At 43.1% G+C, this 21,581-nt stretch overlaps 1 protein-coding gene across 2 annotated transcripts in view; it reads left to right on the forward strand.

The window, feature by feature from the left end:
- Positions 1 to 12,459: 12,459 nt before the first annotated feature.
- LOC138975323 (fibroblast growth factor receptor 3-like) overlaps positions 12,460 to 21,581 on the forward strand; it is a 50,814-nt gene continuing 41,692 nt past the window's right edge. The window contains exons 1-2 of one of the 2 annotated variants that reach the window (XM_070347977.1): positions 12,460 to 12,963; positions 14,085 to 14,211. In XM_070347977.1, coding sequence (XP_070204078.1) covers positions 14,088 to 14,211 — 124 coding nt within the window. In that variant the 5' untranslated portion in view covers positions 12,460 to 12,963; positions 14,085 to 14,087. The remainder of the gene's footprint in view (positions 12,964 to 14,084; positions 14,212 to 21,581) is intronic. The other variant, XM_070347978.1, reaches the window with a different exon arrangement.

Here is a 21,581-nt window from a genome sequence, read left to right on the forward strand (position 1 = left end):
CTCTCTTCTCTGGAGAGAATGGAGGAACAAATACATGCACACGGCTATAAGCTCTGGCTGGCTCATCCGGGAAGCCCCATCAAAACAGATGAACACCTATAATGCATGCCCACGTGTAAATAAAAAGAATTAACCGCCTAAGGGCAGAAGCTGGGAACTACCGATTTCTAGAGCTTAAATGCACCTGTCAATCCGACCTCAGCATTGCTCATTTGACTTTGGAGTGTGATTTGAACTCATGCCACTTTCAACCCCTGACTCAGTTTATAAACTCGAATAGAAATATCCTGCCAAATACCCCAAATGAAAAATTAAGCTATCTTTTCAGTTTTAATAAAGACCTTGGGTGGCAAGGTCCCAAACTTATCGCTGGACGTGTGCACACGCACCCACTTGGTCCCTGGATATGAAGAGACATTGCTGCGGCTGACGCCATTGCTTCTCATATAGCTACTTTATATTTTTATCAGAACCTTTAAGAATACCATTTTATATCCAAGTATCTCTTATTACCATTTTTAATTAGATGAGCGAGAGTGTGCGGGGGGTGGGAGGGTGGTGAACCACTGTACATAAAGGGAAAGTTTGTGTTGCCGCCTGTGTGTGTTTTTAATCTAAGACAAATGTCGCCAATGTTTTTACAGGGTGACGTTAGATAAACGATTTTATCATCATCATCTCACTTTATGTTCATGGATTCCTTTGCGAATGCATAACAGTTTTTATAGGGCTGAGAAATAAGCTCTAAAATTCTCAATCCTGTTTGATTGGACTTCGCCTCCAAAGGTGATTGTGGTGTTTCGGCACTCGGTTACACACGTATCAAAAAGGCTGTTAATATAACCAGAAGTGGATTAAACTAGAAGTGGTTCTCATTCACTTGTGATATAACACAATGTTATTATTCTGATAGACACGTGGGGGAATTCGGGGATTGTGATTGGATAATCTCACACAGCCCTATTTCGGTCATCGGTCCCTATCGCCACGCTGAAAACACGGTTACTAATCTGAAACCCTTGAACCAATAAATGCATTCGCGATAGGTCAGTTGTAGTACTTTATAGTGCCACGTAAAAACAACTGAAAGTTCTGTTTATCAATAAGGAATGGTAAATTGGTGTTTTGCCTTATTCTCCACTAATAATAATGGTAATGTCAATTCGGGTCAAATAAAATTATAGCTTGAGGTTGACGTAGACAAGAAAGAGGGCTAATCTGTCCATCCACTCAGAATCACCGAAGTGTTCATGTGCTCATGACCTCCAATCAAATGCGCACACAGAGACAGACAGACAGACAGACTCACACACACACGAACATCAGTGAGTGCATGCACACACACACACACACACACACACACACACATACACACACGGGCGCGCGCTATCAAACTACCACACACACACACACTGACACACACGCACGCACGCACGCACGCGCACACACACACACACTGACACACACACACCACACACACACACAGACACAGACAGACACACACACTGACACACACACACACACACAAACACACACACACAAACACACACACACAAACATACACACACAAACACACACACACACACACACACACACAAACACACACTCACTGCACGACACAAACACATTCCAAGCCCATGGTAACAATCTTTCTCACGCACTAACTTTATCAGGGAGAGTCATTATTATGCATGTCAGCGACGCGAGTACGGTTCAAAATCAAGGTGGGGGACCCAAGATTAAGGGCAGGGGTAGGGTAAGGAGAAAGGAGGGGTAGGGTATTAAAATTCGATGATAGGGCGTCTTGAAAAACCGTTATACCCGTCGGATTGTTATGGAAAAGGGTCACCCCTGCCTTATACGGCAAACCCACGCTACCCTCAAGTGGGTCCTTCTCATGTCATCGTGGCTCGGTCGCGTGCAATTCTCTGCACACAGAGAGTTCAGTAAACTGCGTGATAACAATACTGAACATTTTAAATACTAATAGAACGAATTTTTTGGATGTATTTTTGCAGATGTATGATGTATGATTGATTTTTTTACAGAAATCTCTGGAAGATTGCATTACTATCCAAACAAATAATTGTACCGATCTGATATTTTATATGAAGGTTGTCTCGTATGTATATAGGCATGAAAGTTCAGTTAACTGCGTGATAACTATACTGCAAATTCTAAATACTAACAGTGTGAATTTGTTGGATGTAGGTCTATTAACCTATAACTGATTTTAAAACTCAGTAACCCAGAGAGTTATGCCAGCGGGAGCTTCAGCTCCTGGTAGGGTCACCCTTGCTGGACAGGTCGAAGGATAGAGGTCAGACAAATTTGGACCACCTCGTTCAGAGGTTTGCGTAGGGCCAACACCCCTGCCTAGAAAACAAACAACGTTACAGAAGCATTGACGACGAATAAAGAAATGTCGTCAATGGCCTGTGTTCCGCTGGGAGCAAAGGGCCTAAGTAAGTAAAGTACAAGTACGCTTTATACGGATTTCAACGTTATTCGAACTGGCCGGCCAGCTGGCCGTTTTGAGCTCATCAACCTTCCACTGACCTTGAAGAGTTGTGACACGCGCCAAGAACTCGCGTTTATTGCACGTTTCGCATCTCCAAAACATAAACAACACCCTAAAGCCTCGGTCAACCCAAAGGCATCTCCCCCCCCCCCCCCAACCACCCCCCCCCCCAAAAAAAAAGAAGAAGAAATAGCGTTGTCATGGTCTGTTCACGTGATGCTAGGTGCCACTAACAAGCATCCGTCTCGGGTGACCAGGTTTTCCGCCAGTCAGCAAGATTCCTTTGACTGTTCCGTTATTTTGCAGCCGGTAATCCGATGCCCTGGTACGTCAACTTTAACGGTACCTTCACAAAGGGAACGACATTTCTCTACATTTCAGCACCCCTCTATCCACGGTATGATGACACCCTTCAGGGCAAAACAAAACAAAACAAAACAAAACAAAAAACCTTGCGCATTGGTCCCGTGGCGTGCTTTTAGACATGAAAGCTGAAACGGTAAAAGCCGCGATGAGTTTTTTTTAAGCCCGCTTGTTTTCAAAACCAGTCAGGTGGATCCGAAAGTGGCGTTATGTTTTGGAGGAGGCTTTCATTTCTGTCTTCTTTTTCAGTCCCCAAAGATGAGGCGATAAGTACCTGCTGGCCGTAACCCGAAAAGGATCCAACGGTACTCCAGTGATTGGATGTCTTGGCGATGAATAGACTAAGCAGACTAGAGCGGTACTACTTGTCTCCGAAAAGAAACAGAAAACCCCGAAAACCTCCTCAGAAATTAAGAATATTCGTTCCTTAGATCGTGTTTTGTTACATAATTGCTTGCAATAAAGACTTATATTTGCAACTTTCACCGTTCATGGCTTTATTTTCGTGTTTGTGCGAGGATTTACGAAGGAGCGGAAGCACTAATCACATGACGTCATCAATACTTGTGCTTTCGAGTAATTTTTTGCATCGATTTCGTCGAAAATCCGGCTCTCAACACAATTATAAGGGTGCATGCATGAATCAGGCTTACTTTTCACAGGCATGTCCAATACTTCACTTTGAAGATAGATTTAGTTAGTCTAGATGGGGTTTTCAGGGGGTTTTGGAGGTTTTCGGAGGTTTTTGGAGACAAGTAGTACCCGACTAGAGGATAACAAACGTCTTTCTGGGCAGAAAGCAGCAAGGCAGAACGAAAATCCGATGATTGCCTCCCTTCTTTGAAGGGTTATTGTCCGCCTGTAAGGGATGTTGCTGAGATATAAGCTTACTGTCAAACCTGCTCTGGCAACCTACGACCACCTGTTTAAAACGACCACCCCGAAGGATCCCTGACGAATTTTTTTTCTCTCTATTATTCACCTTTTCATAACGACCACCTTTCTATAGCGATCACTTTTTGTCGGTCCCTGTAGTGGTTGTTACAGACAGGTTGGTCTGCATTTTTTTCTGCAAATGAAACTGCCGAAGTTGATGATCTGTAAGCTTATAGCAGAATTCTCTGGGTCATTTGACCGGGTTACACATGTATTAATCGGTTATTAACACTTTCTACTCCACCTATGTTGACCAAGTTTTTTTTGGCCGAGACCAGCAGCTGTGCTGCAGCAGGCCACTCAGAATTGTAGAAACTGTGTAGTAACTGTTTATCTCTTTAACATGCTACGGTATTGTTGAGGGTGAGAAGTCTTTTTGGGGTAGATGGGGTAGCGGATGAGGTGGGGATGGGATGACAGGGGGGACGGGAGCAGGAGGAGGTAGTGGAATGGGTCGCAGGATGAAACGGTGTAGGGTATAGAGTTCTGCTTAGGGTGTAGAGAGTGTGGAATGTCTTGGTTCCTTGAGCATTGATGCATGAGGAATACGTGCCGTTAGTCTGTGTACGTAAGGGAATTTAAACTGCCAATACCCACCCAAAAAATATTGCTCACAAACGTTATACTTTATGCATTTCATCCCTCTTCAAAAATGTACTTAACAAGTACATGTTTTCTGTAATCCAGCCAACCTTTTTTTCTGCCATTCTTAAACATTTTTGTTCCGTTTGGGGACATAAGGAAAACAAACAAACAAACAAACATAGGCATAAGAAAAATATTCAAAAAAACAAAATCCCTCAACAAATGAGCCTTGTTTCTATATGGCATGTTACAGGCAGACTCGCACTTTGTGGTTAACATCTTCACCTGTATAACTACCACAGACCATTGCAGGAAACGTACGATTAAATGTAATCTAACATTAGTAGTGGTAAGAGTTAAACAACAACAAACAATTGTTACAGAGGGAGGTTAGAAAACAGGAGAGAGAAGGACGGAGGGAGGGATGAAATGCCCCATGCCACTCAGTTGTCCAAAATCTTGTCAGTCGTTTCTTTTTAGATTTTATTCAGAGCAGATGTATGCTTTCCAACCGGCGTATTAAACTTAATCCTTTGGATGAATTTGTGGTTAAATAACCCGACCCCATTTCAGTCCTGATTTATTTTTAAAACGGAATATAAAAGGCTTTTTGGGGGTTCTTTTTGAAACACCCGTTATGCTTGTTGAATTTGAAGAAAGAGAACACGTGACGCGTTCAGGAAGGACCACCTGCTTATAACGGATTTTCCTATCATATTTCTCCCTCAAGGGTAAACTCCAGACAAATAAATCTCAACATTCTTGAGTGTCACAATAGTCGTAACTTGAGTTGGTGTGCACGAAAAAATGCCCAACTGGTTGGGAGCCAAGAACTGGTTCGGATTGGTTGAAATCACAAACATCTCTATGTCAACCAGTCCGGAGAAGAGCTTGGTTCTCATCCAGTTGAGCCCTCTCTCGTGCACACCGTCCCCGTCAGGTTTAGGAATTGGGTACCCTTTTTTTTGTGTTCACTCAGTGAGAGGTATCCCCGGTAATTTGATTCTGACGTACAGGCTAAGCTTTTGAGTGATGCGGGAGCTAGTATTAGGTTACGTGTGACCGATTTTACCGTTATTTGTCAAAACTACAACCCCACCTGTCTAAGGTGAAAAAACGCATCCCTCACCCTCACTCCCACCCCTTGGCTAAGATACATACGTAATTCCTAGTATTTTAACCGACACAGTCTGCATCTATATATATATACGACTTGTGTTTGTCTGTGTGTCTGTGCGCGATGCGCGGCCAAAGTTCTCGATGGATCTGCTTCAAATTTGGTGGGCTTATTCAGAGAGACCCCGGACACAACCTCATCGATGAGATATTTCAACACGTGCTCTCAGCGCGCAGCGCTGAACCGATTTTGGTTTTTCTGTTCATTTCACCAATCCCAGTAACTTTTCCTGATCTTCTCCAGTGTTTTGCGTTTATCTCCCTTCCTTCGTGTGGCGTCAGTCCATATTCCCGTTACTACGTTACTATTGTTAGAAGGTCACTGCACGTTACTATTTTTAGAAGGTCTCCGGTGTTTTGCGCGTTTATCTTCTTTCCTTCGTGCGGCGCAGCCTGGTATTCGGCTCTACTTCTTCCCGGCGAAGCCGGTACCCGGCGAAGTGGGTAATCATCTAGTATAATATACGTTGGTTGACATTTCTATGATTCACTTCTCGCATAAATCCTGTTTTTGCAACAAAATGTTAAAAGTTTCTCTCTCTATCTCTCTCCATCTGCCTCTCTCTCTCTCTCTCTCTCTCTCTCTCTTTCTCTCAAAACATTTAACATGTTGTCGCACAAACAGGATTTATGCGATTTATGTCTATATCTTCAGATAACCTAAATTCTGCACCAATTCTGCCTTTCGCTATTAATAAATCAACTGTCTGCACTAATTCTCTAAGTGAGCCAAAACTGAAAATTATTAATGATCGAGTTATCGTGCTTAATTATTAAGTGTTAATCTGTCATTATCAGGTGTTCGTATTTAATTATGGTTTTGGCGCTAGTGAGTCGTGGACAAAACTGAAAATTAGTTATTAACACTGTCAGTTAACATTATCGCTGTGAATTACACAGAACACGTGTTAACTACTAATGTCACACGCATTCCTTCTTTGCCACTACTAAAGCAAACGTGTGCAAGATTGTATGTTACACGCTTTGATGCCGAAATCAATTATTTTGATTATGCATTTATTTCAGAAAATGTTTACCTAGTTACATACATTCAGTCACTACCTTAAACACTTATGTTTTCAGTATTCATTTCAAGTGATCACGAACGTAGAAAAATGGGTATCAAAGCGTTGTTACATGTTGTTGTGCATTCTGAATAGTGTGCCAACAGGCCTTGGTCAGTCAATCACGTTTTATCTGTGTACTAAGTGTTTGACGGTAAAAGAATAACACCAACCCCGTTCTCCTGTATATAACTGAAAGCCACATTTTCTTCTTCATTCAATTTCTGTTTTCAAAAGCTTCGTCAACTTTCCACTTGCACGACACGGTCCCTTTACCAAGCTTCAATGAAGAACCCTGAATACGAAAGGTCAAAACAAAACAATAGGTACTACTTTCACTATCGTCGTCTGCAACGAAAACCGAAAATGGTGAAACGCTTTGCTACGTACACAGAGGACGAAATTGCAAAGAAAAGATCGAACCTTACACCTGTGACTAGGAAAAGTTGCATAGACAGTTCCGTGCGGATCTTACCACGTATCAACGTACATCCGATGCTCAGAACCTACAGATGGGTGACGCTTTGGCGATTGAGGCTTCGTCTTCAGCTCTAACACGCACGCAGACAGTCAGGCAGGTCTAATCTGCACCAGCGGTGATGGAAGGTTTGGATTTAGAAACACTCGAATGTTACTTCGACAAGATAAACGAACCGAAAGACGAAAGTGTGCCCCAAATTCGGAAAATATTCTTTCAAAATTGCACTGTAAACAACATCAACATCACTGTGAGAAAAAGAACAATCCAAACACAACCAGTTCCCCTGTGGAACATTTCGGGTGGACTTTCCCACGACCTGACCTACAAAAATTCTCCGTGTTCGTTCGCGCTTTGCATTCAATCTGTGTTAGTGCGCGCGTGTGTTTGTGTGTTTAGCTTTCGTTGGTTTGTGCTGTCTGGTTCAAAAAAAGTTTATTTTTTTCATTGAAAGATTCAGAAACGTTGGTTGATACTTTGTTAAATGCATTCAACCAGAAAAAGACACGAAACGAATTGGATCTATCTTCTGCGCGCATGCGTGTGTACGGTATGTGTGAAAAGGCAATTGTGTTGTCAGTCTGGTTTTGTGCCTGTTATTTCGTCCCCAAAAACTCATTTATATCTTTCTATGCCTATGCTGTGAGACATAATCGCCATTACGAGCTAGTCGTGTGACAGAGAGTTTTCTTGCACACTCGACTGCTGCTGTTTCACTCCGGCTAAAGCCGTCGTGAAACATCTACAGTCTCGTGTGCAAGAAAACTCTGTCACACGACTAGCTCGTAATAGCGGGTAATGTTCACGTGATATCGGTAACCGGCTCAGGTTTTAGCGCTAGCAAGCCGTCATACAATGCCGGTGTCACGAACTGCCAGCTCTGCCTGAACAACTTCCCTCTCAATGCGGTCAATGCGCATGCGCTGACATGGGGAGATTAATCAGGTCGTGAACAACCTAACCCTAACCCTAATCCTAACCCTAACCCTAACCCATGGTTCGTTCGGTCAAAGGGTCGCATTTTTTAAGTCAAAGATTGGCGCATGCGCATTGACCGCAATGAGAGGGATTGTTCAGCAGAGGTTTCAGTTCGTGACACCGGATTGTGATGTGGCGTTGTTTTCTCGCAGCGACAAGAGTGTCTGGCAACTAAACGTGCCCCTTCAAAGTCTGCAGAGCCAGAGGCTTGATGGACTGGGGCTCGCCAGCGTGATCGGTCTCTGGCATAGGCCCTACCCCTCCAGCTTCTTTGGCTTGATATTGCACCACCATGCAGACAAACGTAGAATTAGTGTAGAATGATGGTAATCTTTAGATATAGAAAAGCAGAATTGGTGCAGAATGGTGGTAATCAGCAGAATTGTGGTGTTCCGTATTATATAGAAAAGCAGAAAATGGTGCAAAATCGTGGTAATATGTGGATAGAAAAAAAAACCTCAGTGCTAAAGCTTCGTGCGGTCAGCTTCGCGTAGTATCCTTCACGTAGTCAACTTCGCCCAGTTAAGGCTTTAGCCTGCAAGTAGAAGCGGTGAAACGGGGTGTGGCCACTGTTAACGTTGAACTTGTTTTCGAAGCGTAATAGTCCCGTCGGGTATCGTTTAAAAGCCAGTTAAAGAGTCACTTCACTTATATTGTTGTCACGTTGCTGACGGGGTCAAAATCGTACAATTCACGATGACCAAGAACAGCTGGCGACCGAGAGATGGATGACGTGGAAAAGTTAAACTCTTGTTTTCTTGTTCCACTAAAGGAGATGCTGATTATAATGCATGAGCTAAAGGGACACTCCTCATCAAAAGAAAACGGCATCAAATCGCTCCATGAGCTACGCAGTTCAGTTTGGATTTTGTAATACAGTCACTCTTTGCCATTGGTGAAAGAGAAAGGGAATTGAGGCTGAAATTTACGTACTGAGCAGTAAACTAAAATCGTGTTTTTGATGTCGTTACATATCAGAAATGTATTAAAAACAGTGTTTGAACGTTCACTTATTCACGTTTTAAACGCTGTGTTTTGGTAAATCTTTGAATACTGTAAGTTCTCGATGCACTCTGTCTTTTTTTGTTGCTTCGTCCGACTTTCTTGCCAGTCAGAGCTGTGGAACTTGCACGCATTTGCTAGATTAAAGATTTGAGAATATAAAATCGCACGGATTTTGTCTTCTGCTAGCGTTATTGATCATTCTTAGCACTGACCAGACAAATCGATGAATTTAATATCTCACACACACACACACACACACACACACACACACATGAACACACACACACACACATGAACACACACACACACACACACACACACACACACACACACACACGCACACGCTGACCAAAATAAGTCGATTAACATAATCGGATACCCACGCACATACACCAACACAAGTGCGAAACCCAACCCTAACCCCAAAGTTTCTTTGCTTGTTTTACGAAATTCAATTAAGCTGCCATTACACCTACTTTTGGAAATGTTAATCAGCCATCCTGCGCGGTAGCATTATTTGAAACGCAGAATCTTATGGTAAAACTTTGGAATAGATCTGAGTGGAGGGCTTTTTTCTTAGATAGCTTATTATTCATCATTGGAGAGAAGAAAAAAAAACCGAACTTGTGATCTATAATAGAAGAAAGACCTCTATTCCGGCCTTTTACTCCCCATTCAGAAATAAGAATGTTTTGTTTTGTCCAAATGTCAACGTTCCATAAAATCAGTTAAACTTTCTTGTTCTTCCTGCTTCTTTATTATCTTTATTGTTTACTAAATTGACCCTGTCGGTGCCAGTGACTCACAACCTGCAGCAATGCTAACGGTACTTGACACGCTCTGCTCAGGTCATTCTCAACAAGAGTGGTCTGCATACGTGCCGTACAAATTTAAATTTCAAATTATTCAGGGCTCCGGGGAGAACTGACTTAAGTTAAAGTCACACACGCGATTCAATCGTTGAGATTCAATCGCGCGATTCAATCTTGAGCCGATCGCACATCACATCGTAGGCCATTGACCCGTCACACGATGAACGATAGACGAACGATTGACGAACGTATTCTATAAACCCTCAGTTTCAACGCTGTGAATGCTTGACAAAAAAACCCACTGTTCAACCTAGTTAAAACTTTACCAGGGAGGGACGGGTTGGGCATGTAATTATTCCAACCACAACGTATGAGGTAACTCCAGTTAAACTTCGACTTAAGGTAAGTCTCGTCCAACTTCCATTTACCTCATACGGTTGTGGATTGGATAATAATAATTGTCACAGTGAACACGGCAAACGCACTTTGCGAGAGCAGACGGCTAATGTTCGAACATCGCTCTACCTTTCTGAAAAATACCTTTCAGCATTACGCCTTTGCGAGAAATAAAGTTCCCAGACAGTTGCAAATAATGGTTCCCGACCGCTGTACACGCCTAAAACGTCTCCTTTATATCTGCGTAAGAAACTGTTCTTCCAAAATGTTTTGAATCGACGAAGAGACGCTGTCTGCCACTGTCCGCCATTTTTTTACGTCACGACGTGAAGGACGCATCGACGCGTTCTGATTGGCTCTGCCCCTGCGATTAACTTACGACTGGGTCGCAGGAATAGAACAAGTTCTAAAGCTCAAAGCTACGAGGGAATCGCATGAGACTGAGTCGCAGACTTGTCGTAGCTATTTTCTACGACTCAGTCGCCCCCCTGGTGACAGGGTAAATCTCACGATTGAATCGCGTGTGTGACTGCCCCTCAAGTGTGCTGGGGGCGGGTACATGTGATGTGTTTTCAATCCAAACATATCATATCTATATGTTTTTGGAATCAGGAACCGACAAGGAATAAGATGAAAGTGTTTTTAAATTGATTTCGAAAATTTAATTTTGATCATAATTTTTATATTTTTAATTTTCAGAGCTTGTTTTTAATCCAAATATAACATATTTATATGTTTTTGGAATCAGAAAATAATGGAGAAGAAGATGAACGTAAATTTGGATCGTTTTATAAAAAAATTATTTTTTTTACAATTTTCAGACTTTTAATGACCAAAGTCATTAATTAATTTTTAAGCCACCAAGCTGAAATGCAATACCGAAGTTCGGGCTTCGTCGAAGATTACTTGACCAAAATTTCAACCAATTTGGTTGAAAAATGAGAGCGTGACAGTGCCGCCTCAACTTTCACGAAAAGCCGGATATGACGTCATCAAAGACATTTATAAAAAAAAAATGAAAAAAACGTCTGAGGATATCATACCCAGGAACTCTCATGTCAAATTTCATAAAGATCGGTCCAGTAGTTTAGTCTGAATCGCTCTACACACACACACAGACACACACACATACACCACGACCCTCGTCTCGATTCCCCCCTCTATGTTAAAACATTTAGTCAAAACTTGACTAAATATAAAAAAGAGTGGTGTCAGTTTTGTTACCTGCCTGTCACCTACTTTCTACTAATCTCCGGCTTCCCCTCACTCCAGTGTTGGTGTTTGTAACATGAATGGGGGGGGGGGGGGGAGGGGGGGCAACAAGCGTGTGTGTCTCGATCTCTGTCAGTGGCGTGTGTGTATGCACGCGTGTACTTTAAGTCTCTCTCTCTCTCTCTCTTTCTCTCTCTCTCTCTCTCCTCTCTCTCTCTCTCTCTCTCTCTCTCTCTGTGTCTTTGACTGTGTCTAACTCACGACAAATTGATGTTTCTCATCGATGTTTTTAAGGTTCAAATCCCCAGATAACTCCGAAAATGTCTTCCGAGTTCACTCAATATAAAATTCATGCAATCCGTTTCTCTCTCTCTGTCTTAGTCTCTCTCTCTGTTGGCGCACGATCACTCTCTGGCTCTCTTTCTCTCTCACACACACAAGCTTAGTGCGCGCGCGCGCACACACACGTGCGCGCACACACAGCCACGGTAACACACACACACACATTCTTTCCCCCCCCCACCCACACACACACACACACACTCTCTTTCACCCTCAGATTGCAATGCACCACCTCAGACACCCCCCCCCCCCCCCCCCCACGACTGAGTAGACACGTAGGCTATGAATATGAAGTCAAAGTTTCAGAACACCAGTTCCCTTGTTTGTGCGAGGGATTGAAGAGTATAGCGGTGATGGTGGCTAGATGCTATAAGAGAGTTCTAGCTGACCTACGAACGGTCATCTAACGACACTGCAAAAGAAAAGAAAAAAATCTGCGTAACAAAAGGCGCAGTTACACATGGATATTCTTCCAAAACTCAATCCTCCCGAAGTCTAACCAATCGGTAGAAAAGGGGGATGGGCCTAGTATTCCCGGTACACCCCGGGTGGAGTGTACCACGCGACGTTTCGCACAGACATTTAAAAAGCGCATGGTCTCAGTCGTGCTTCGGTTGTCTCCGAAACGCAAGCACGCCAACCGACTTCTCAACTTTTTACTCCCGGCGGCCGCAGCAGTTCTCGTAAATGTCGAGTTTAGGCTGCAGGGGTGGTGCGAAGAGAGCAGAAGACGAACACTTTTCTCGGGTTTGATAGTTTGATCCCAAAGCAATCGACAAAGTTTGGGCTGTGTGGACGAAGTGAACGAAACAGCTCGCCGAGGTTCCCTTCCAGTTTGTGACGGTGTCACTGTTTGGATCTGTCAGTGTGGCTTTGGGAAGAGACCGGATGTGTGACCCCGGACCTCGGTTTGTATGCAGAAGGTAGCAGACGTGAGCGCAAACGGCCGTGTTCAAAGGCCCGACAGGTGACAGGGGCACAAAAATCTCAGGAAAAAAGGACAGTTTCCAGGCCCTGATCAAACCGCTTTCGTTGTCTGCTGTTTGACAGGTCCCCTTTGCTCCCCCTTCCAAAGGACGCAGATTTTGATGCAAGGTTGGCGAGCAGTGTTATTGTTTTGGTTTCTCGCGACTTTTGTCATGCAATTGCGTGTTTTCTTTGCCATTTAGATTTTTATTGTGTATTTTAAATCAAGTTGGAAGCAAACAATATCCAGTGATTCAGATATGGTAAATACTGGATGGAATTTGGAGAAAAAAACAAACTTTCCATACACTGATACAGGCTTACTGCTGTTTTATTCCGCTATATCATGGCAAAGTTTATAGTCTGTGTCTCAAAAAAAGCGGATCATTTTTGGATGAATATACTGCTGATGCTCATTGTAGATTTTAAGACTGCCGATTAAGATTCCACGTACACTGCAGCAATTATGTTCGATCACCATACATACAGTCACGGTCGTATTCGTCTTACATCCGTACTGCGTACTAATTACTAGTTATTCTGATATTCATCAAACTCTAAATTGGAGTGATGCAATTTGTTTTGCTTCGTCTTTTACGTTTCGCTCTTAAACGTTTACTGTTTATCTATCAACATCACTCTTGTTTCGCTTTGTAGATTTATATTCAGTAGCAGTCTCAGTTTTGTTAATTCTGTGCTGTGTTGTTTTTTAAAAACACGTTTATTGGTCATAACTGAAGCTGAGAAGTCTTTTTTTCCCCTGACGTAGTCGATGATATTGAGACGAAAACCAGTCTTTTTCATTTCCTGCAGAAGAAACTGTAAACTTTGTAGCTACGTACCAACTATGAGCATTGTAGGTTTATAAAACTGTTTATTCTTCCCTATCCTTGTTTTTTTTCTTAGGCCCAAAAAATAGGTGTGGTTACGGTAACATAGCCCCAGGAAGGTAGGCAATCACTTTTTTGTTTAAACTTTTTTTTCTAATGTGTACAAATTAAACCTACTTGACAGGGAAATAAGTGTGCGACTCGGGCGCTTTCGCTTTCATTGCGTTTTCTGCACTCGTTTACTTGTTTTTGTGTGTATTTTGTTGACAAATGTAATAAAAAGTTATAGGGTCGGCCCCACAAAATAGGGTAGGTCGGGTTACCGTAACCACACCTATTTTTTTTTAGGCCTTATTGTGGCATTAATCGATCCGCTGTCAAAAGTTTATAGGGTGTTCGTGGGTTTGTATGTGTGTGCAGCAGATGAGGAGGATGGAGTTACGGTTCTGCGTTACGGTTTGCATTTACCTGGTGATGCAGACCTCAGGTGTGCTAGCTACATCCCTCCGACAAAACAAAGACTCCAGTCAACTAGACTCATCACCAGGTATGTTGCTATTGTTGTTCTTAAAAAAAATCTGTTATCCATCATCGCAGTCGTCATTGTCATCATCATTTACCTCTTCATTGTCGTTGCCGTTGTCGTCTTCCCTATCATTGGCCCGGTCATCATTGGGAACATGATTTTTGTCGCCACTCGTGTTATTGTATACTTAATCATAATCAGACTTCGCGTGCGTTATACTAGCCAATTAAATTTACAGTGTAATCGTTGTAATTTTGATCGTCTCAGACACATGTCAAAACTCACGCACGCACGCACGCACGCACGCAAACACACAAACACACACACACACACAACAACCTGCGTACTTCATTCAGGGCTGACCCTTCCACTGACAACTGACACCCTCCCCTTCATGACACGCGCGCTCGCGCAAGAGATATTTTCAGCGATATATTCTTAGAGCAATAACAATTTCACACCCATTCAATTCAGACCTTTAACCCGTAAAATAAATGTATAGACACTCTCCCCCCCCCCCCCCCCCCCCCCCTCACCAACAAAAACAAATCGCAGGGTGGAGCATGTTAAAGTTTTTCTTTTAATCCGGGCCTTTCTTTTAATCCCATCTCTTCATCCTGTTGCGCTTTTGGGTTGTTGACAAGCAGAACAGTGTGGTTCTCACGCAAAACTCATTGTTATCTGACAAGTTACATTTTATGGTCACAGTTACCCCCGCGTGTATCTTGATACCCTTACGGAGATAACGCGAAGGGAGGCGAGGGTTTGATTTGGGGGGGGGGGGGGGGGGGTAGGCCAAGAGGGCGGGGAAGGGGGGGAGGGGGGGGGGCTTTTGGTGGTGTCGATAGCGTTGCATATTCAGCAACCAGTGGTTTTACACAGATTGGGGTTGTTTCAAACTTAGATTGAATGTTAATTGTAGCGTCGTGTTTTGTTTGAAACTTTTGACCGAACAATAGAATTGAAACATTAGTTCCGCGTGTTTTGTGTAAAGTGCTGCTAAACCTTGGTAGCGTCCAGCCTTGTTATGCTCAAGATTTGAATGAGCAGAAACAATAACATAAAACAACAAATCGCGTAAGGCGAAATTACTACATTTAGTCAAGCTGTGGAACTCACAGAATGAAACTGAACGTAGTCCGCCGCTAGTGCAAAAGGCAGTGAAAGTGACGAGCCTGTTTGGCGTGGCAGCGGTTGCGCTGCGCTTCATAGCACGCTTTACTGTACCTCTCTTCGTTTTAACTTTCTGAGCGTGTTTTTAATCCAAACATATATCTATATGTTTTTGGAATCAGGAACCGACAAGGAATAAGATGAAATAGTTTTTAAATCGATTTCGGAAATTTAATTTTGATCATGATTTTTATATTTTTAATTTTGTTTTTAATCCAAATATAACATACTAGATGATTACCCGCATCGCCGGGTACCGGCTTCGCCGGGAAGAAGTAGAGCCGAATACCAGGCTGCGCCTGGGACCCGGCTTTGCCGGGAAGCCGGCGCACGAAGGAAAGGAGATAAACGCGCAAAACACTGGAGACCTTCTAAAAATAGTAACGTGCAGTGACCTTCTAAAAATAGTAACGAAGTAACGGGAATATGGATTGACGCCACACGGAGGAAGGGAGATAATCGCGGCTGAAAACACTGGAGAAGATAAGGAAGAGTTACTGGTAGTGGATCCAGACCAAAAAAAACCAAAATCGGTTCAGCGCGCACAGCGCTGCGCGCTGAGAGCACGTGTTGAAATATCTCATCGACCAGGTTGTGTCCAGGGTGTACCTGAATATGATCACAAATTTGAAACAGATCCATCGAGAACCTTGGCCGCGCATCGCGCACAGACACACAGACAGACAGACACACAGACAGACAGACACACAGACACTAGTCATATATATATATAGATGTATATGTTTTTGGAATCAGAAAATGACGAAGAATAAGATGAAATTATTTTTGGATCGTTTAATAAAAAAATAATTTTAATTACAAGTTTCCGATTTTTAATGACCAAACTCACTCATTAGTTTTTAAGCCACCAAGCTGAAATGCAATACCAAACCCCGGCCTTCGTCGAAGATTGCTTTGCCAAAATGTCAATCAATTTAATTGAAAAATGAGGGTGTGACAGTGCCGCCTCAACTTTTAAAAAAACCCGGATATGACGTCATCAAAGGTATTTATCGAAAAAAAACAAAAACGTCCGGGGATATCATACCCAGGAACTCTCATGTCAAATTTCATAAAGATCGGCCCAGTAGCTAGTTTAGTCTGAATCGCTCTACACACACACACAGACAGACACACACACACAGACAGACACACACACACACACACACACATACACCATGACCCTCATCTCGATTCCCCCCTCTATGTTAAAAGAAGAAGAAAATGGAGGACGAGAAGGGGGGGGGGGGTTTGCCCAAAAATAAGCGAAAGAAGAAGACAAGTCGCGTAAGGCGAAAATACAACATTTAGTCAAGTAGCTGTCGAACTCACAGAATGAAACTGAACGCAATGCAACGCAGCAAGACCGTATACTCGTAGCATCGTCAGTCCACCGCTCATGGCAAAGGCAGTGAAATTGACAAGAAGAGCGGGGTAGTAGTTGCGCTGAGAAGGATAGCACGCTTTTCTGTACCTCTCTTCGTTTTAACTTTCTGAGCGTGTTTTCAATCCAAACATATCATATCTATATGTTTTTGGAATCAGGAACCGACAAGGAATAAGATGAAAGTGTTTTTAAATTGATTTCGAAAATTTAATTTTGATCATAATTTTTATATTTTTAATTTTCAGAGCTTGTTTTTAATCCAAATATGACTTACTTGACTTATTCCTGTAGACTCCCTGTTGAGCATAGGGCCGCTAATCCAAATATAACATATTTATATGTTTTTGGAATCAGAAAATGATGGAGAATAAGATTAACGTAAATTTGGATCGTTTTATAAAAAAAATATTTTTTTTTACAATTTTCAGATTTTTAATGACAAAAGTCATTAATTAATTTTTAAGCCACCAAGTTGAAATGCAATGCCGAAGTCCGGGCTTCGTCGGAGATTACTTGACCAAAATTTCAACCAATTCGGTTGAAAAATGAGAGCGTGACAGTGCCGCCTCAACTTTCACGAAAAGCCGGATATGACGTCATCAAAGACATTTATCAAAAAAATGAAAAAACCGTCTGAGGATATCATACCCAGGAACTCTCATGTCAAATTTCATAAAGATCGGTCCAGTAGTTTAGTCTGAATCGCTCTACACACACACACACAGACAGACAGACAGACAGACACACATACACCACGACCCTCGTCTCGATTCCCCCCTCTATGTTAAAACATGTAGTCAAAACTTGACTAAATGTAAAAAGAACAAAATAAGTGTGGACGGTGCCCTTCAAAACAGATTGGAATGGCAAGTTAAAGTTTTATTTGACTGAAGGTTGTTGAATTGGCATTTGATTCGCGTTTTGTCATTGTTACAAATCATCGCCCAGAACACGTGACCCTTGATAGCAAGACGTTCAGGGATCCATATTCCGTGTTTGGGCGACAAACGTGTCAAACGACGGTGGCCTCGGTGGCAGATCCGCAGTAAATATTTGGCAATTAGATCTCACTGACCATTGATAGAACGGGCAAGGTTTTTTACATCTCTTTTTAGACTTTGACACGGGGGGTTGGCCGGAGAGTAGACAAGGGGGTGTGTGTGTGTGTGTGTGTGGGGGGGGGGTGAGGGTGTGTGTGGGGGAGAGACAGAATGTTGAGTGTACACTGAGGTGTTCGTGTTTTCGTTCGGTTCTTTTGTCAGTGCATATCGTTTGTCTGCACGCTCGCGTGTGTACGTGTATGCTTGCTTAGCAGTATATGTATGTGTGTGTGTGTGTGTGAATCGAGTTTGGTGTTCATGTGCCCGACTATGTGTGCAGGGCCGGACGAGGGGGGGTTACAGGGGTTGCGCAACCCCCCCCCCCCCTGGCTTAAGCATGTACCTCCCAAACGCTTTTTTTTGTGGGGGAGGGAGGGGGGTTGCATCTGGATCAATTCTTCATTGCATGTACAGCTTGCTGTCGAATTTACCTTTTTCGTTCAAGGAGAGGCTTCCTTTCCCCCCCTGGACCCCCATCTGCCTTACCTTGAGAAGCACATTTTAATAATTATAATCCTAGCCTTTTTCGAACATGCGGTCTCATCACTGACCGATTCACCGTTGTTCCCTTGTATAAAACAGTTGCGATTCGCTTCTTTTTTTTATAATTTTTTTTTGGGGGGGGGGGTGAACTTTCACTTGCGTGTCGCAATTTCTCCCACAGGACGACTGGGCACTATAGTGGCTCAGTCAGACACCGTTGACGGTCTCTGGCTCAGTTTTGGGGAACATGTTTGCAATGCGGAGGATTTTGCGACAAACTGATCATGTTTTTATCTGGCTTATTCCTCTCCATCTCGCAGTGTTCAAGTAAATGCCCTTGCGACAAGCTATCAGGGTTCTGCGACAGGCCCTGCGGCCCCAGCTAAGATTTGCACTGCTGACTATGATATAACTGAGTAAAATTTCATAGGCGACGTTTCTTCTATCTCTTCTTTGATTAACTGGCCCACAGTCTGCAGACTTTACCTGCCTTTCAAATTGCAATAATTGGAAGCTGCAGTAAATCCACTGTTTTCAAATGTGAACAGCTAAATATGCCCCGGCCCGTGTAACAAGCTGAATGTGTATTTACCTTGCTCCAAGGGACTGAATAATGGGGAGTTTGGGTAATGATTTTCTCACTACCGGATAATGGCTAAGTTCGTGTTGTGAAAACTTACTCGAGCGAGACAGAAAAAAATGTTTGACAAATCCGTGCACATTTATCATCAGAGACAAGCAATCGTAGTCGACAGCGTTTTTGGTGGTGTTTTTTGAAAGGGTTCGGTTACAACACTGTGATGTTTTTTTATTGTGCCCTTTATTTTTAAAGGCACAGTGCAGCTCACAGCCTTCGTTTTGCGTTTTTGTTGCAGCTGAGTGCATTTACAGTTCAAAAATCCTCCTATGGTAGTAAAACAAACCCAAAACTACCCAACGACGACATCTGTGAAGCTCGACAGTTTCTCTCTGTCTCTGTCTCTGTCTCTCTGTCTCTGTCTCTGTCTCTCTGTCTCTGTCTCTCTGTCTCTGTCTCTCTCTCTCTCTCTCTCTCTCTCTCTCTCTCTCTCTCTGTTATTTTATTTATTATGTGTGCTTTATTATATATCTTTTTCTATTTAGATATGTTCTTCTTCTTTTTTGTGTGTGTACATCGTAAGTGAATCAGATATCTTTATAGAATTAATCCTTCACTTCTGAGCCTCTCTCACTTTCTCTTTGTCGTTGCGTGTTTGTCTCTCTCTTCCCTTTCTCAGTTTTTCTATCTATCTCTCTGTCTCTAATCCCGTCTCTGTCAGTCTGTCTGTCTGCCAGTCTGTCTGTCTGCCAGTCTGTCTGTCTGTTTGTTTGTCTCTGTTCATCTCTCCCTTTCTTATTCTATCAGACCATACTGTCCCTTCGACGAAGCTTTGACATTTTTTGGATGAGAATTTAAGAGTAGCCCCAAAGGAACCGACCGTTGTGATGGCACAGCTGTCCGAAGCTAAAACGACATTGTTTCAAGGGTGCAAGTGGGGGAAACCACAGGTATTTCGTTTAGAATAATCCACCACCTCGAGCTCGTTGCTTGGGATTCAGGATGGAAGTGAGAGAAATCACAGGTCTTGCTTTTAGAATAATTCACCACCTTGTCATTCAGACAAAAATGGAAGTGCTGGAAATCACAGCTCTTTCGTTGTAAGATAATTCACCATCATTCTTGTCTCTCTGGATTGAAGTGTCACTTGTCATTTTCACGCTGTGATTAATTTGTCTTGACACGCTTCGAGCTATTCTGTGTGCAGACACTGAGTGGGGGCTGGGGAGGCTTAGTTCATTCCGATAACAGACTGTGCACTTTGACCGCCACTAGTGGGGTTGGTAGTTTGAAAGGCCAGTGTGTGTGTGAGTGAGTGAGTGTGTGTGTGTGTGTGTGTGTGTGTGTGTGTGTGTGTGTGTGTGTGTGTGTGTGTGTGTGTGAGTGTGTGTGTGTGTGAGAGAGGGGGAGAGAGGGGTAAATACAGACAGACGGACTGACATATACACGCACACATGCACATACAAATGATTGACAGGCATCTATCTATATATATATACGACTTCTGTCTGTCTGTCTGTGTGTGTGTGTGTGTGTGTCCGCGATGCACGGCCAAAGTTCTCGGTGGATCTTTTTCAAATTTGGAGACCGTATTCAGGTACACCCCGGACACAACCTCATCGATGAGATATTTCAACACGTGCTCTCAGCGCGCAGCGCTTAACCGATTTTGGTTTTTCTCTGGATCCATTCCCAGTAACTCTTCCTTATCTTCTCCAGTGTTTTCAGCCGCGTTTATCTCCCTTCCTCCGTGCGGTGCGCCGGCAAATGCCGGGTCCCCGGCGCAGCCGGGTATTCGGCTCGACTTCTTCCCGGCGCAGCCGTACCCGGCGAAGCGGGTATTCATCTAGTACATACATGTTCGCGTACAGTTGCATAATATATGCAAGCCCGCACGCAAACACCCACACACGTATGAACAGAGAGAGAGAGAGAGAGAGAGAGAGAGAGAGAGAGAGAGAGAGAGAGAGAGAGAGACAGAGAGAGAGACAGAGAGACACAGACAGAGACAGAGAGAGAGAGAGACAGAGAGAGAGAGAGAGAGAGAGAGAGAACTGCTGCAAAAACAACAATTCTCTACCCGCAGGAATGCTTGACCCTGTTACAACACCCTCGAAGGTCCACGATTAGTGTTGAAATTGTACACATCAGGATCTTTTCAAGTATATGTAAAAATACTGGTTTCCGGTGTAGAACTCTGCAAAGAAAAGGTAAAGGGATGTGTCTCTAAACAGGCCACATACAATGGAGTGTTTGAAGAATGTGTTCTTGGAATTTGAAGAGTGTCTGATTCGTTTCTGTGATATGTAGAAGTTGTTGCACCGTGACTAAACTTTCTCGGACCAAATGTTGTTGTAATTGTTGTTGTCGTTGTTGTTGTTGTTTGTCAGTCGACGTCAAGCTTTGTTGAGCATTATCTTCTTGTAAATCAGTTGAATCGAGTTTGGTGGTCTGTGTGTGTGTGTGTGTGTGTGTGTGTGTGTGTGTGTGTGTGTGTGTGTGTGTGTGTGTGTGTGTGTGTGTGTGTGTGTGTGGGTGTGTGTGTTTTCTTCGCGTACTATGAATAGCTTAATTTGTGTATCCTAGCCTTCAGGGCACTGTAGAGGATTTACAGACGTTTCCCACGGGACATTTTTTTTATGCCTCGTTTTTGTTCTCAAATGAAAAAAAT

The sequence above is a fragment of the Littorina saxatilis genome, linkage group LG9 (genome assembly GCF_037325665.1).
Source record: "Littorina saxatilis isolate snail1 linkage group LG9, US_GU_Lsax_2.0, whole genome shotgun sequence".
NCBI classification, from domain to species: domain Eukaryota; kingdom Metazoa; phylum Mollusca; class Gastropoda; order Littorinimorpha; family Littorinidae; genus Littorina; species Littorina saxatilis.